At 38.6% G+C, this 18,204-nt stretch overlaps 1 protein-coding gene across 2 annotated transcripts in view; it reads right to left on the bottom strand.

The window, feature by feature from the left end:
- Positions 1–4,571: 4,571 nt before the first annotated feature.
- Positions 4,572–18,204, bottom strand: part of LOC148886570 (voltage-gated potassium channel subunit beta-3) — a 33,686-nt gene continuing 20,053 nt past the window's right edge. For both annotated transcript variants that reach the window (XM_089016629.1, XM_089016630.1), the window contains exons 2-14: positions 13,201–13,244; positions 13,074–13,111; positions 11,665–11,744; positions 11,483–11,527; positions 10,150–10,194; positions 9,995–10,038; positions 7,976–8,062; positions 7,812–7,897; positions 7,610–7,730; positions 7,437–7,531; positions 7,140–7,260; positions 6,044–6,132; positions 4,572–5,329 (exon numbers count right to left, since the gene is read on the bottom strand). In XM_089016629.1, coding sequence (XP_088872755.1) covers positions 5,240–5,329; positions 6,044–6,132; positions 7,140–7,260; positions 7,437–7,531; positions 7,610–7,730; positions 7,812–7,897; positions 7,976–8,062; positions 9,995–10,038; positions 10,150–10,194; positions 11,483–11,527; positions 11,665–11,744; positions 13,074–13,111; positions 13,201–13,244 — 985 coding nt within the window. In that variant the 3' untranslated portion in view covers positions 4,572–5,239. The remainder of the gene's footprint in view (positions 5,330–6,043; positions 6,133–7,139; positions 7,261–7,436; positions 7,532–7,609; positions 7,731–7,811; positions 7,898–7,975; positions 8,063–9,994; positions 10,039–10,149; positions 10,195–11,482; positions 11,528–11,664; positions 11,745–13,073; positions 13,112–13,200; positions 13,245–18,204) is intronic.

Below are 18,204 nucleotides of genomic sequence, written 5' to 3'. Positions count from 1 at the left end.
ACGAGTCCATACGTGACGTCACTAAAGGAACGCCCCTGACCGAAAAAAGACACATTGTAGCAGTCGTTCCATCACGTCAATGTATTTTGCTGTACTTGTTTGGTCTGACAACCTCGTGTTGCACCCAAAAGCCGCCAGAAGAGGGCGTCCAAGCTCCATATAAGGAATTTATCAGCCTGTGGAAACGGAGGTCGCCCTTTTGTGCCTCTTTTCTGGTGATTCGTTTCTCCCCAATGTTGCCTCAAAATGGCACGAAATAAATTCTTTAATCGATTGCAAACATGTATGCTTTCCTCTTCGGAACTATTTGACTCATATTCATAACTGGATGTGTAACAAGAAAGCATATTATCCGAATCTGAAGCCATTGTTTTGATTCTCCAGCAATGCAAGACGTCTTGGCGTGATGTCACGAACTGGGGGCGGGACCTTCTGAAAATGCACAATTCGCAGCTCAATTTTTTTGCAGATTTTGGACACTTTAAGTCATTTTTATTCGTGTTTTGCATTCGAATAAAAATATCATACTGCGTGTTTTGGGTATTTTAGATGTTATAAAACGTTTTTCTGATGTCAGTTAAAAACCAAAAAAGTGACGTCGGTTGTCCTTTAAGGTGTGTCTGAAAAAAAATCTATCTATAGACCTAGCTAGCTAGCTTAAGAGCTAACTCATGAGCTAGCTTATGAACTAGCTTTGATCTGGCTTTTGTGCAAGCGAGCTTATGAGCTAGCTAATTTATGAGCTATTTTATGAGCTATGTTATGAGCTAGCTTTTGAGCAAGCGAGCTTATGAGCTAGTTAGTTGTATTAAATTCATCCTGTCTACTTGATATCTAATTTAAAACAGATTATTTTCTTACAGACAGTATTGTAGGTTTTCAAATACCTGACGTGTTTCGGCGTATACTTCCGCCTTCGTCAGAGTGACTCTCTTTTTCTCACTCTGACGAAGGCGTAAGTATACGCCGAAACATGTCAACTATTTGAACACCTACAATACACTGCCAGTAAGAAAATAATCTATTTTAAATTAGAGCTTATGAGCTAGTTAACTTATGACCTAGCGTTTGAGCTACATTTAAAGCAAGCAAGCTTATGAGCTAGCGAGCTTATGAGCTAGCAAACTCGCTATCTTGCGAGCTCCCTAGCTAGCCTGCTCATCATCCTATCTATCTTTCTCTCCAGCTATCTATTGAGCTCGCGAGCTATTGAGCTAGCTTGTGAGATCACTAGCTAGCCTGCTCACTCTTAGCTATCTATCCGTTTATTTATATAAAATGTTTTTTTCCCTCCATGTCAATCTTTTAGGTCAAAACTATTAACGCAACTTGGATTAAAAAAAAAAAAAAGTTGCCCATCAATTATAGAAAGCGAATGAAGATGGACAAAACAGACGCTTGGTGGACTTTATGACCGATGTTATTATTATTTTTTTCCACCATTACTTTTGCCCACCTGCGCTTTCACAGACTGGATGAGTCACATAATGACTCACCTTTATTTATTTATTTACATCTGCGGCGTGTTTTTGGTCGCAATTTTTTTTCAGCACATATGGTAAGCTTTATCACAGAGTGACTATAAAACACCCACGCATGTGCGTGCACACACACACACACACACACACACACACACACACACACACACACACACACACACACACACACACTAACGTCATCTTTGCTCTGATGATATTCAGTGAAGCTCACCAGTTTTGAGCGGAACAGATGTTTGCCATTGCTGTGACAAATGTCTGCGCAGTTGTTCTTTTTTTCCAGCCAATAGAAAAGCCAATACATAATCCGTATCAAATATTCGGCCTTGATGAAAAGTTAATGCTGAGTTTTGATTGATACTGTCAGTCAAGAACTCATGAATGTTTTGCATTTTTTGTATTTTGTTGTGGAATGAGGCTAAATGTCTTTTCTTGCAGTTCTCCACCATGGCTAACTATGTTTCAATCTTTTGCTTTTAATAGCAAGAGTAGCTCATGTTGTGGCCGGTGAGTGTTTGCTGTGTATCTTTCACTTGTAGGTTACTGCACTAAAATTTAATTGTACATAATAGTTACTGAAAAGCATTTTTTTTATTTAATGTATTTTCTTGAGGGAGGCGGGGAAACATGAATTTAAGATGAGAACATTTTAAAAATAGAAATGATTGTCATTGATGGCAACAGCAATTGCGCTAGAAAGCTAGCAAGTTTTTTTTTCTTCTGATGAACAATTTGAGTTATTTTTACTCCAATCTTTGAGACGAGGGAATCTAAACATCACCGAAATGGAAGGGAAATTCAACCCCCACCCCCAAAATGTATTTCAGAGAATATATAATATAATTAAAAGTGCATTTGTGGAATGAGTTCAATCAGCAAAATCTGTTGTTTTACTATCCCAGGAGGCGGCCATTTTGCCACTTTCTGTCGAGTGAAAGTGGCAAAATGGCCGCCCCCCGGTATAGCGGAAAGAAATGGCGTATAGTGATGATTAAACTCATACTTGACAGACGCAAAATGTTGTGCTTGTCACGCACGCACACACACACACACACACACACACACACACACACACACACACACACACACGCACACGCACACACACACACACACATACGCGTTTTTATGCTTTCTGGGGACCACTTTTCGGATCATCACTTCTGGGGACCACCCTTTCTGAAACGTTTTTTAATGTTTTCTTTATGGGGAAGAGGTTTTTTGTCCCCACACGTCAAATGGTCCCCAGGACGTGACTGTGTAAACGGGTTTTTGTCCCCATAACCATATATAAACGAGAGCACACAGACACACACACACACAATAACAGACAGAAGGACCCTTTAAATCATGTAATGTGCTTTCCCGTTCAGACGCAGCAAAAGACACGTTACATTCAGCATGTATTGTTGCCCCTCTTTGCACTTTGTCGCTCTTTGTTGCAAGACAATAAAATAGAAGTAATGCAGGCAAAGTTAACATTTCCACACGTTGGATTGAGTAGTTGATGTACGCTGGACGTAACACTCAGTCGGACTGTACATGGTCACAGAGTAACGGATCGCGATTCCTTAAACGAGCCCCCTTTCAACCTGGCTGCCGCGTAAAATAGTTCTATATACACTTGAATTGTGTGCCGACCTCAGCACGTTGTCATAACAGCCAAAATGTCCCGATTATGGGTCATAATGACAAAAGGAATACAACCCTTACTCTCCATTAAAGTCATTACAGAAACAAAATGAAAATGCATGGACACTAGAGAATGCTCAGAACATGGAAACAAAAAACGGAATTTCCCAAAGGGATAATTGAAGAATCTGTAAACGGATTCCATTGAAACAACAAATACATTTGCTCAATCTCCCCCTTGTGTGACCCAAAGCGCGGCTTTTCCAAATGACCTCCTTGTGCACTCGACTTGTTTTAAATGTCACACTTGGAGCTTTAGATCTTTGATCCTTTTGCCGTCTCAAGGGTGCTGCAAATCTACATCACGCCGATAAAATAAAAGCCATGCCGTATTTGATAACCCGTCGGAGTTTTTTTTCCTCTCTTAAAGGGACATGCGCACAGTTGAGGAACAGATGAGGCGAAAAAAGTACAGTGATACCTTGGCTTACGAACTTAATTGTTTCCCAGAAAGAGTGTGTAAGGCGAAAAGTGTCTATCCCAAAAATTCATTTCCAATAGGAAACTATTAAAATGAGAATAATCCGTTCCCAGGTCCCCATAACACACAATTTTCTACTTTCTAATTTTCTAAGCCTTAAAAGTACACAAAATATACCTTATTTTATATATAATAAATGTGCTATGGTATTATAATTAAAGAAATAAACTGTACTGTATAATAAAGTTGTTTTATTTACCTTTGTGATGGTTGTTGATGGCTTGATGGAATAGAGTGGCCGGTTTCATCAGCATTAAACACTTGATGAGGAACGTAGCCTTCTTTTTCACCATCTTGAGGAATGATCCCTTGTAGGTGCTTTCTCTGCGATAATTTTACCTAGTTCCTCATCAATTGTGTTCTGTTTAGCTGAGTTAATTTTTGCATCAAGTGTACAGATGGCTTGTGCGGGTTGTTTGTGGAGCCTGATTCATGGGATATTTAAACCTCGCAGTCTGCACTCTGCCTTTGAACCACCTCCCCTCACTGCTGCGTTCTTGACCAATCACGTGGCTTTAACCGAAGACTGGGGGCGGGGAATAGTGGACAAAAAAAATGTCGGCTGCCATTTTCTTTTTTGGAGAACGGGCTCGTTCGCGAACGACACATCACTCATTGTGGCAGCTCTGTGTGTATCCCGAAAAATAGGTCGTATGCCAAGGTAAAATTTTCATAAATTTACCATTTGTAAACCTAAACGTTCGTAAGCCAAGGGGTTTGTAAACCAAGCTATTACTGTATAATAAAAAGTCACTGCCAGGAGATGCAGCAGAGTTGAAAAAAAAATGTACTCAGTCCCCGCTTTCACCCTATTAAAGAAACACCTGAAAATACACACAATAATCCAAAAATTTGAATCGTTCCGCTACTATTTAAAACGCATTCATTTTCATCACGAGCATTCATTCTCAACTTTGTAAACTCTAATCTCACGTCATTTTTCATACCTCTGCCTATTTCTAAAAAGCATGTGATGTATCTTTTATGATTGTTTTTTTTTTGTTTGTTTGTTTTACCATACAAGTGAGCCAACTTGGTAAAGCAGTAAATCCTTGCCAGACCAGTCGCATGCACACTATGGGAAATGTCACTCACGAGACATTTGATGCTTCTGCGGTTGCTGCGGGGTCACAGTTCAGACTGTCAAAATGTCACCGAAAGCAGACCAGACAGTCCCAGTTACCGCATTGACTCAGTCCGTTTACATTTTAGCACAGAGGCTTTGTCGTCGTCCCATTTTCAGAGTGAAAAGTCCATTTTTTTGTGGCTTTTTGCAACCTCTCACTTCTAACCTTTGACCTCCTCGACTGTTTTCCAGTCAGTGGCTATTAACGTAACCCGTTTTTCTTCTGATGAACAACTGCATGATAATTTTTTTTCCCTCTCCATACATGACGCAATGTGCTGCTGCGCAGTGATTTATATGCGCTCATTCTGTTAGCGTAATGTTGCTAAGAACATGCAAGTTGTTGAGTATACGGCAGAGAAAAGCAGTCTTTTTTTTGTCTTTTTTTGGTTGCTCTTCTTGCTTTTTTTTTGCCCCCCCCCCCTCCCCCGGACAGGGTGATGATGTTCACGCGCGAGATTCCTTCTTAGAGTGGGGCCTGTTTCCCAGCACGGCGTCCATCTCTGTGACTGTTTGGGGGGTCATTTGGGATAAAATCTGCAACGGAGGAAAAGTGTCATGAAATTTTTGACCCCGTAGGAACGTCACTAACATTGAGTCAAGTCAAAAGATGACCAAAAACTTGCTGTCGTGAAATTACATTCGCTGATTATCTAAAGATAGGGTGAGCAAAGTATGGTCCATGGGCCAAAAGTGACCCACATCATTCTTAAATCCGGCCCGGTTTAATAGTCCAGATATTGAATATAGCAAAGGTTTTATTTATTTTTTCCTAGAATTGAATCATCAAAATCAATGTGTTCATTTTTTAAATATTATTTTCATTTTTTGCTTATCATCATATAATGTACAATGTGGAAATCGCGGCTTGGAATTGCAGCGGATTTACGTTGCACAGGAGATGTACGACAATCTCTTTTTTTTGTCAATGGATGCTACAGCTTCGTGTTTGTTTTCAACATTTAGCTTGTCCTTGATCCACTGGTGAAAAGGATGCTTTGATACTCTCCTCTTTCATCTAGAACTGCTTCATGTAACAAAGAGGGCGCAGAAAGTGTTTAAGAATGTCTTTGTGTTGTCATATTAGTTTTTTAGTTGTTGTTTTTGTATTTGCTTTCAAATACACTGGTGAAAAGGAGGCAATATGTACATTTCTCCACTGCAAAACTAATAAAAAGGCTAATGCAATCCAATAATCCAATTTTTGGACAATGATCACATTCATCACAATCAACCTGAAGGAATATTTACCCGCAGTGCGCCGAGGTTCTCCAGTAGCTGGTCTGTGTTTGAAACCCCCAGTAGCACCGAGCTAACTCCTTCACTGCGAAGGCACCATGCTGAAGGCAGGGGAAAATCAATTAAAATGTTCAAAACAAGGTTATCTGCAGATAACAGATGAAATATCTTAAAGGACAACCGACGCTGTCGGACAAGTTGTGTCCATAATTTGTAAAATCACTTCAAATGACTTCTACTGAGCGTATTTTACAGATTCTACCGTATATAGCTATATTTTACGTTTTAAGAATCGTGCTGAATATTCAGCAAGTCTTGTTTTCGAGTTGATGACGATGCCTGATGTGACGTCACGGAGGGAACACCCCTGACCAAGAAAGCGACACACAATGCATTTTGGGTACTTTGTTTGGTCTGAAAACTTCCTGTTGATGGCGAAATTAGAAGGAAAACACATAAATAACGCAATGGTGAATTGTTGTGTGTCGTACCAAGACTACTATTTGATACTAGTTGACACAAATTCCCAGCAGACAAATCAGCCTATTTCAAACAGAGCTTGGGCGCCATCTTGTGCATTTTCCGGGACGCTACATTGGAGTCCAGACACCTCAAAATGATCCGGAATGACTTCTTTAATCGATTGCAAACATTTATGCTTTCCTCTTCAGAACTATTTGAATCATATTCATAACTGGATGAGTAACAAGAAAGCATATTCTCCGAATCTGAAGCCATAGTTCTGATTCTAGATAGAGTAAGGCAAGACGTCTTGGCGTGTCGTCACGAACAAGGGGGCGGGATCTTCTGAAACTCGCCATCCCGAGGTCATTTTGAAGTAGTTTTGGGACACTTTTAAGTCATTTTTATTGGTGTTTTGCATTTGACTAAAAATATCAGCCTGCGTTGCGTGTTTTGGGTATTTTAGATGCTATAAAACGTTTTTCTGATGTCAGTTAGAAAACCAAAAAATTGTGTCGGTTGTCCTTTAAAGCAGGAACCGAAGCTCTTGACTGTGAGTTCGGCATGCTAACCATTTAGCCGCTATGCTACATCAAGATATTTTTTTTGTTAACAACCGATATCTGCTGTGCTTTTCAGACTGTACCAATGGCCAACTGTGCAGCGGTGCATCCCAGCCGATCTGCCAGTAGATGGAGCTCTTTGATTTTAGTCAGTTGTCTTCTTCCCTCCTCGCTATTCACTCTTTCTCTCAGCCACTGGTAGCCCTTCATTTGTAGTCAATTGAAGAAAGAGGGAGGTGAGGTACAATGCGTCTCTACTGATTTGTCACCCCCCCCCCCCCCCCCCCCCAAAAAAAAAAAAAACAACATTCCCACTGATTGGGTAGGGGAATTACACCCCGGAAAAAATCCCACGGGAATGCCGGTTAAGTCAAACTGACCTTCATTGCTGCTCTCGAGCACTCTGGTACGCCGTCGCTATATTTCCCGGTGATTAATCCACAGGCTAGTGGCGACCAGGTCATCGCTCCGACACCTGAAAAAGACCCGTAGATTCATCTTTGGGCGATTCGGTGATGATTAAATTTGATATAAATATTGGATGGATCGGTACCGATCTTGTGGTAGAGCTCAGGTAGCTGCACTTCGACTTTATCCCTCTGGAAGTAGTGATACTCGGCCTGCTCGCATACTGGTGGAATCAAGTTGAACTGACGGGCGACCGAGTAAGCTTCCTAATTGGTATTCGGAACAAAATGGTGGTTACGTCCTTCTGTGTTTACAACGTGAAAACGGGGGAATACATGAAAAGTCACCATGATTTCCATGGCGCTCCAGCGGGAGGTGCCCCAGTACATGGCCATGCCTTGATTGATGACAAACGTCATGGCCCGGACGATCTCTGTGGGACGGTAGTTTCGATTGAAAACTGGATTCTGCTTTCATAGCATGCTAGATCTTTAGCGATGTTCACGCTTACCTTCCATTGGACTGTTGACGTCATTCCTGTTGGCAAAAACTATGTCCACGTAATCGAGCTGGAGCCTGGATAAAGATCCTCGTAAACCTGTCATGGATGAGAAACTAATATCTTACCAAAAGCAACATTTTGGTTACCTTTGCCTCATTAACTCATTCACTGCCATCCCCGAATTTATTCGGGAATTGAAGATATGACGTGCAGCGCCATTCCCGAATTTTTTGGCTTTTGGATTTTCTTGCCGATAAAGCGCTGGTCAGACCTCTGGCAATATTTTCCCTTCCACAAGGGGGCAGCATTTCCCTCTTTTTTCCCCATGTTAGCGCTTTGTTACAGCTTCAGCTGTTGTTAATGCCCAATATAAACCAATATGTATGTATTGCATTATATTTTGAACAGCCAGCCCCCTCATTTCAACCTCATACAACTCCAGACCCATATAAATTAGGAATTAAACCTTTTTTCATTCCCCCCCTTCTTTTCCATGTTAGGACTTTATTCCAGTTTCAGCTGTTGTTAAGGCCCAATATAAACCAATATGTCTGTATTGCATTGTATTTTTGACAGCCAGCCGCTCTCATTTCAAGATCATATAACTTCAGACACATATAACTTACGAATTAACCCCTTTTCCCCCATTTTATTTCCATTTTAGCGCTTTGTTCCAGCGTCAGCTTTTTTTAAATTTCTATATAAACCAATCTGTATATATTGCATTTTATTTTGGACAGCTGCCCTCATTTCAAACTCATCTAACTCCAGAGCCATATACTATAGGGATTAACCCTAATTTGCCCCCATTTTCCCCCCATTTTTTTTCTCCCAATTTTTTTCATTTTTCTTTCCATTTTAGCGTTTTGTTCCAGCTTCAGCTGTTGTTAAAGCGCTATATAAACCAATATGTATGTATTGCATTGTATTTTGGACAGCTGCCCTCATTTCAAGCTCATATAACTCTAGATCCATATAACTTAGGAGTTAACAATTTTTCCCATTTTTTCCCATCCCCCACCTTTTTCCCATTTTAGCACTTTGTTCCAGCTTCAGCTGTTGTCAAAGTGCTATGTAAACATGTATTGCACTGTATTTTGGACAGCTACCCTCATTTCAAGCTCATATAACTCCAGACACTTATACCTTAGGAATTAAGATTTTTTTCAGTTTTTTTTCCTAAGGTTTCTTATACTGCATTGAATGTTTATATAGTCCTAAAAGTCAATATTCTGTGGGTCCTGGAATTTGAGTGACAATGATAAAAAAAAAAAAACCCTGGCACTGGAGTGGACACTTTTTTTATCACATCGTCTGGTAGTGAATGAGTTAAATATTATGACGAAGAAACAATTATCTACTCCATGTAGATATCATTGCACATCTCAGAAGGACGCAAATATCTTACAGCAATTAAAAAAATAATAATTATAATAAAAAAATAAAATGACAAATGTCAGACTGTCAGCGACGCTTGAGGAAAAAGTCTTATTTGACATTTAAACTCAGTTGTGACGATAAAATACCGAGCCAGAAACCATTTTAACAAAGCTCTGCTACTAGATCGGAAACAAATCTGTTTTTAGAAGGCTGATGCCGACTTTAAGCACGTCTGTTAGGTATTCAAATGCCATTGCTCATCACCCCCTCACCTCCCATATGTGTGTCATCATTTTTTTCTACATTTTAGTGACAAGCCTGGAGCTGATTTCAAATCCCCGGCGTTCCGTGCAAACATTAAAAGCTGCGCAATCTTGACCTGTTTACATAACGTCGCCAAATCAAAAAAGCTCATGACAATGACGCCCGGTCCAAATCCTGATTTAATTGGACGGCCCAAAGCTATTGCTACATGGCGAGCGCTAAAACAAACAAAAGTAGCCTTCTATCGGATTATCTTGTGAGGGAAGGGCAGATGAAGCGGCTAGGAAAAACAATGATATCCCGAGTTAGATTTTCCGATGGCAGCGTCACCGTATTGTTTTGTCCTCTTGGCTGACATTGAGTCACTAATTGACACCAAATTACCTTCAATAATGTGCTTTCTGGAAAGACCTCTCTCAGTTTCCGCTCTGTGAAATGACAAAAGTAGACTCTGATTATATGAATGTGAGCGGACAAGATACGTGATTCAAAATAATATTCAGATTGTACTGAAAAAAATAAATAATATGAATACTTACTGGCCTCCCCAGTAGATCTTTGTTGTAATGACAAAACTTGAGCGTCTATTAGGAAAGAGAACTTATTGATGTAATATTTGTCCAATTTGCACGATAATACCATACCACATTGAACATCAGGACATGTAGAGAAATAATATCACCAAATACACTGGCATATATTCTTTATCCTCTACCAAAAATGACAAATATTCCCACGGTTTACTGAATCGTTGGTACAACTCTTCTTTGTTTCTTTCTGTCTGTATTTCTGTATTCCTTGGCTTACGAACTTAATTGGTTCCCAGACAGAGTATGTAAGGCGAAAAGTGTGTATCCCAAAAATGAATTCCCCATCGAAAATCATTAAAATGACAATAATCCATTCCCAGGTACCCATAAAACATAATTTTCTACTTTTCAATTTTCTAAGCCTTAAAACTAAACACAATATACAGTAAAGTCTCGTTATATCGATATTCAAGGGAGTCCGAAAAAATATCGATATAACCGGGACTATCGATATATCCGACCCTGTTTGCATATAATTTTGTCTGTGCGTGCATAGAAATAGTATCGATATAACCGGGACTATCGATATATCCGATATCCGATATCGATATAACGAGACTTTACTGTACCTTATTTTATGTATAATAAATGTGCTATGGTCTTGTAATTAAAGAAATAAACTGTACTGTATAATAAAGTCATTTTATTTACCTTTGTGATGGTCGTTGATGGCTTGATGGAATGGAGTGGCCGCTTTCATCAGCATTAAACAGTTGATGAGGAACGTAGCCTTCTTTTTCACCATCTTGAGGAATGATCCCTTGTAGGTGCTTTCGCAGTGATAATTTTATCTAGTTCCTCATCAATTGTGTTCTTTTTAGCTGGGTTGATAGCTTTTTGCATCAAGTGTACAGATGGCTTGTGCGGGTTGTTTGTGGAGCCTGATTGATGGGATATTTTAACCTTGCACTCTACACTCTGCCTTTGAACTTCAAAGTTGAAACTCTCACTGTCGTCTGCCTGTCTCTTCAATGTTTAAACCACCCCCCCCCCTCACTGCTGCGTTCTTGACCAATCATGTGACTTTAACCGAAGACTGGGGGCGGGGGATAAATGACAAAAACAGTCGGCTCCCATTTTATTGTTAGAACAAGCTGCCTCATTGAGGAAGCTCCGTGTATGAAAAAAGTTCGTATGCCAAGGTAAAGTTTGTATGCCAAGGTAAAATTTTCATAAAATTAACGTTCATAAAACGAAAAGTTTGTACGCCAAGGGGTTCGTAAACCGAGGTATCACTGTATTTCACATGCTGATTAAGAACTTGTAGTCGATTGTAATTGACCTCCATCCTTTCTTCTTGATTATGTTTCCCAGCGTGATCTCTGCCCTGTGGAGAGACACATTAAGGCGACTTAATTTTATCATAATAATAATAATTCATATTGAAGTGTATGGTGATGGTGTATATATGTATATTCTGATACATATTCTGATATATACACACATAGACATAGCAAATCTGACCTTCCAGAAGCGTAAACCTCTGCGGTGTCAAATAGGTTGACACCATTCTCATATGCCAACGTCATCAGGTTCTCTGCCATCTGAATAAGAAGATAATAGAGGTGGAGACAAAGAGAGGAATGTGACGGATGTGTTCAACACGTGACAAAAGAATACAGAGGCTGCGGGCTACTGATTTTGTAATCATGGTGGCCATAAAATAACTTACTAAATATCAAAATAAATAAACCAATAAACAAACAAATAAATAGATAAATAAATAAATAAATATTTAAATAATAAATTTGCAAATAAATAAATGGATGAACCAATAAATAACTTAATACCAAAATAAATAAACAAACACATAGATAAATACATATTTAAATAATACATAAATAAGTAGATAAATAAACGGATGAATTAATAAATAACTAAATATCAAAATACACAAACAAATAGATAAATAAATATTAAAATAATAAATAAGCAAATAAAAAACAAGTGAACGAATACATTAAAAACTAAATATTAAAATAAATAAACAAACATAAATAATTAACTCAATAAATAATTCATATTTAAATAATACATAAATAAAACATAAAAAAATAAATACACAAAGAAATAGATACATATTTAAATAATAAATAAGTAAATGAATGAATGAATAAATAACAAAATATCAAAATAAATAAACACAAACACATAAATGGTTAAATAAATAAATATTAAATAATGAATAATAAATACATAAGTAAATAAATAAATGAATACATAAATAAATACATAGACAAAAATAAATTAATAGACAAATACACACATAAATGAATACATAGATAAAGAAATATATCAATACATAAACATAAATAAATAAATACACAAATGTACGAATAAATAAATAAATAAATACATAAAAAAAATAAATACACAAAGAAATAGATACATATTTAAATAATAAATAAGTAAATGAATGAATGAATAAATAAATACATAGACAAAAATAAATTAATAGACAAATACACATATAAATGAATAAATAGATAAAGAAATATATCAATACATAAATATAAATAAATAAATAAATACACAAATGTACAAATGTACAAATAAACACAAATAAATAAATAAATACACATACATGGACGAATCAATAAATATTTAAATAATAAATGCATAAGTAAATAAATAAATAAGTACATAGACAAAAATAAATTAGACAAATACAAAAGTAGACAAATGCACACATACATTAATAAATAGATAAAGAAATATAACAATACATAAACAAACAAACAAATAAAAACATAAATATACAAATACACAAATAAATAAATACATACATACATACATACATACATACATACATACATACATACATACATACATACATACATAAATAAATAGTAGTTGTGAAGATAAGGTCTCACCTCATCCGATATTTGCGATCCAAACGTCACCCACGTGCCTGGAATGTGAGGAGATTGATGGACGTGAGTGTTAAAATTCGCGCCCGTGAGAGAAAGATGACGTTTGACGTCACACTTGGGAACTCACCTAAGCCGAGGCAGGAAACACGGAGGCCAGACTTCCCGAGATTCCTGTGAAGAGATAGAGGAGAAATAAAATCAACATTTTGACTATATATATATATATATATATATATATATATATATATATATATATATATATATATTGATTCATTGATCGATAGTAATTCCGGGTACTGTTAATGACACAGAAAATAAAAGCCACATGACAACATATGCCGCCGCACCGCTCTGTGCCAATGAGCCTGTAGTTAAAACGTGTCTTATTAGCGCGCGAACAATTGACCTTCTGCCGTTCATATGCTAACGGCTCGCAGTCGTGGTCCATCTTCAACGAAATAGCTGCGGGGGTAAGCGGACTCAGATGAGGCCAAAAAAAAAAAAAACAAGCCTCTGGTGTGAGCGCTAAATTGCCAAAAATGTACCAGCAGGAGCTGAGAAGAGATGTATTACCCAAAATGCCACATTAGATTTCCCAGACGGTTGAATTTTGAAGGACATTTGTGACCACACAAGCAGATGAAGCTTGGAGTTGGTCTTCTTTCTATTATTACTGTATTTATAAGCTAGCTAGAATTCCTTAGGAGAGAAGACTTATGACAGTCTAACTAGCTAGCAAGCTAACTACCTAACTATCTACTTGCTATCTATTAGCTGTCTAGCTGCCTCGCTAGCTATCTAGCTAGCCATCCTTTAGCTATCTAGCTCTCTAGCTGGCTAGTTAGCTCTCTATTAGCAACTGTATCCTGTGACAGTAAAGTGTCCTTGAGAGTTTTGAAAGGCGCTTATAAATGAAACGTATTATTATTATTACTGTATCTATGAGCTAGCTAGCTATCTTTCTATCTATTTGAGTTCCTTCCGGGATGAGTGAACGCTGCTGCGTGTGGCTGCCGCTGCTCACATGCAGAAAAAAATATCCTGTGACTGTAAAGTGTCCTTGAGAGTTTTGAAAGGCGCTTATAAATGTAATGTATTATTATTATTTCTGTATCTATTAGCTAACTAGCTAGCGTTCTATCAATTTGAGTTACTTCCGGGATGAGTGAACGCTGCTGCGTGTGGCTGCCGCTGCTCACCCGCAGAAAAAATATCTTGTGACTGTAAAGTGTCCTTGAGAGTTTTGAAAGGCGCTCATAAATGAAATGTATTATTATTACTGTATCTATTAGCTAGCTATCTTTCTATCTATTTGTGTTACTTTCGGGTTGAGTGAATGCAGGCGCGTGTGGCTGCCGCTGCTCACATGCAGAAAAAAATATCCCGTGACTGTAAAGTGTCCTTGAGAGTTTTGAAAGGCGCTTATAAATGTAATGTATTATTATTATTATTATTATTATTATTATTATTATTATTATTATTATTATAAAACGTCTCCTCCTTCATGTGTGCTCTCCTAAATCCTAATTTGAGGCAAGAAAAAGGGTGTGAGGGTAGCATCCGAACCGCAACGCCACCATAGCTGCTCGCTATCTTTTCATTGCCTTACCCCTCCCCCGCCCATCTGCCTGCCTGCGTCCGCCACAAATAACCAAATGCAGGAAGACAGTCTGTCAGAGCATTTCGACTCAGCCCAGCAAGCCCTGCTTTTATTTTCTCCGCTCTATTTTTAATGCCTGACCCCTGAGCTATTTTTAGATTTCTGTACATGTAAGCGTTTGTGTCCCCGCTGCGTGGGTGTGCGTGCCTGCAGCTCCGCACACACGCTGCTGCGTATGCGGCGCGGGGGTGTGAAATGCTCATTGTTTGGACTCTTGTCAAAATAGCAACAGTCCAGCAGGGTCAGGATTGCTTTGCTGCAGGGTGGGAAGGATGCTGAGGTGGAAAAAGGCAAAGTCACACCGATTCCTGGGATGCGGTGCCGGTTTTCCATCAATGACAGCCGGACTCCTTTGAGACCGTAAACAGAGTTACTTTTTTAGAGTCACACTTATTCTGTGACTGTAAAGTAGCTATCTATTTGCTAGCTAGCTAGCTTTCTATTTAATTGAATTACTTCCGGGTTGAGTGAACGTTCGCTGGCGCGTGTGACTGCCTCGAGACTAATAAAGGCTAATCCAAATGTCAGATTTTTTTTACTGCAGTGCTTCAACCTGCGCACAGTTTATTTATTTAACCAATCCGATGTCTTATTCAACTTCACATGGGGTCACGACAATGGCGTCGATTGGGGAAATATTGATTCTAACCTGTGTTTTTGTACTAGTGCTGGTTTGTGTGCTTGTGACGTCAGGGTGGTTCTATATAAACCTGCTCAAAAAATAAAACAAAAGGAACACTGAAACAGCAGGTTATGCAAACAGCAGAGCGGTATACAAGTCAATTAAGTGAGTATACAGTGATACCTCGGTTTACGAACGTTAAATTTATGAACATTTTACCTTGGCATACAAACTATTTTTCGGGATACACACGAAGCGCCACAATGAGTGATGTGTCGTTCGCGAACGAGCCCGTTCTTCTAACAACAAAATGGCAGCCGACTGTTTTTGTCTTCTATTCCCCCGCCCCTAGTCTTCGGTTTGACCTGATTGGTCAAGAACGCAGTAGTGAGGGGGGGGGGGGGCATTAAAGAGACAGGCAGACGACAGAGAGAGTGAGGAAATGGATAGAAAACCGTGAAATTTGGACTTGTTTCAACTTTGATACTTTAAAGGCAGAGTGTAGACTGCAAGGTTAAAATATCCCATCAATCAGGCTCCACAAATAACCCGCACAAGCCATCTATATACTTGATGCAAAAAGCTATCAACTCAGCTAAACAGGACACAATTGATGAGGAACTGGGTAAAATTAGAGAACGCACCGACAAGGGATCATTCCTCAAGATGGTGAAAGAAGAAGGCTACGTTCCTCATCAAGTGTTTAATGCTGATGAAACCGGCCACTCCATTCCATTAAACCATCAACGCCCATCACAAAGGTAAAAAAAAAAACAACTTTATTATAAAGTAAAGTGTATCTCTTTAATTATAATACCATATCACATTTATTATGCATAAAATAAGGTATATTTTGTGTAGTTTTAAGGCTTATTTAGTAGAAAATTATGTTTTAAGGGGACCTGGAAACGGATTATTCTCATTTTTAATCATTTCCTATGGGAAATTAATGTTTGGAAGACACTTTTCACCTTACACACACTTTCTGGGAAACAATTAAGTTCGTAAGCTGAGGTATCACTGTACATGTCTTTTTCTTTGTTTGTTTCAAACGTTTTTTTTGTTGGATGATGCAATATAAGACAACATATGCAAATAAAACACCGCCATCTTTGTGTAGTTTTAAGGCTTAGAAAATTACAAAGTAGAAAATTATGTTTTATAGGGACCTGGAAACTCATTTTAATGGTTTCCAATGGGAAATTAATTTTTGGGTTACACACTTTTTGCCTTACACACTCATACACAATTAAGTCAAGGTATCACTGTATACTGTACCTGTATGATATATAAAATGATATATTGATATATTAAATAGGTTTGAAGGAGGCAACAACCTGGTATTAAATGTACAGTGAGACCTCAACTTACAAACACCTTAACTTACAAACTTTTCGTCTTACAAACGTCAAATTTATGAAAATTAAACCTTATAATAAGCACTATTTTCATAATACACACCCACCACGGCTGGCGGAGTGATCTTCGGCGGAAGCACACGACCAAACAGCACCAGAGGTTAAGTTAGCAACAGTCCTTATGAAAGGTGACTCTCCTTCCATAAGCCATCAACGACCATCAAAAAGGTAAATAAAACTTTAGTTTACAGCACAGTTTATTTCTTTAATTACAGTCCTCATGTAATGCGCCTTTCTTTCCAAACAGCAATTCCCTTTGACCTTCGACCTCCAACGCCATTCCATCAAGCCATAAATGACCATCACAAATGTAAATAAAGTGACTTTATGATACAATGCAGTGTATTTCTTTCATTACAATACAATAGCACATTTATTATACATAGAATAAGGTATGTTGTGTGTAGTTTTTTAGGCTTATTTAGTTGAAAAGTATATTTTATGGAAACCCGGGAACGGATTATTCCCATTTTAATGGTTTCCTATTGGAATTTTATTTTTGAGATAGACACTTTTCGCCTTACACACTCTGTCTGGGAACCAATTAAGTTCGTAAGTTGAGGTCTCACTGTACTGGCCACATATAGTGTACCCAGTATGTACAGTACTGTGTAAAAAAATAAATAACTACAACAAAATCAATTGAGTATGTCGGTGTTTCTCTTCCATCTGCGCCCTTCCCTCCTGCACAGAGTTCAACTCTACAGCTTTCTGCAATGCTGCAGTCTGCATTATGACTAGAAGTGAGTGCGGAAGGGCACACGTCACTCTTGACTGGCTGACAAATCTGCCCCTCGCTTTTTTTCTGACATAAGCATGCATTCCAAAAACACAGTACCAATGTGCTGTGCATGCACGAGGAGTGGGGGGGGGGGGGGGTCACGTTCACGCTCAATGGCAATAAAACTGCAAACCCAGGCACGCATCTGCGTCTGGTACTGCATCAGTGCACTCGTGAGCAGTGCACACAGATGCTGCTCTGGCCTTCATAAGGAGCGCCACATGCTTTCTCCTATATTTTCATTTCTGTCGCACAATAAATCACAAAGCCCAGACAAGGTGGTTTGGTTGGACAGGACTCGGTTGTTGTAATACATTATTCATGGGAGAGGGCGTGTAGGCACACAGGTGCTCTGTCATGGTGTAGTCAGCATTTTTAACCTGTGCTGACATCTCCGGTGCGGTCCACCCGCGGCGGTAAAATAATACGGACAGATGGTGGCGAGCGTTTGATGGATATTTTTGCGCCGTGTATTCAGAAGGTACCCTTATGCTGAGTAGGCTCTTCTCCACAGGGAAGCACACTTGCGATCAGTCGGTGGGGCTGTAAAATAAGATATATAGTACTTTCAAAAACTTATAAAATGCATATTGTGCCGGGGCCAAGTTCTTACTGGGCTGTGAAAAATTATTTTGAATAAAGTAAATAAA

Source organism: Hippocampus bargibanti, linkage group LG16 (assembly GCF_051943395.1).
Source record: "Hippocampus bargibanti isolate YZ-2025 linkage group LG16, ASM5194339v1, whole genome shotgun sequence".
NCBI lineage: Eukaryota > Metazoa > Chordata > Actinopteri > Syngnathiformes > Syngnathidae > Hippocampus > Hippocampus bargibanti.
Note: the sequence above shows the minus strand (reverse complement) of the source record. Positions and strands in the feature narration are given on the sequence as shown.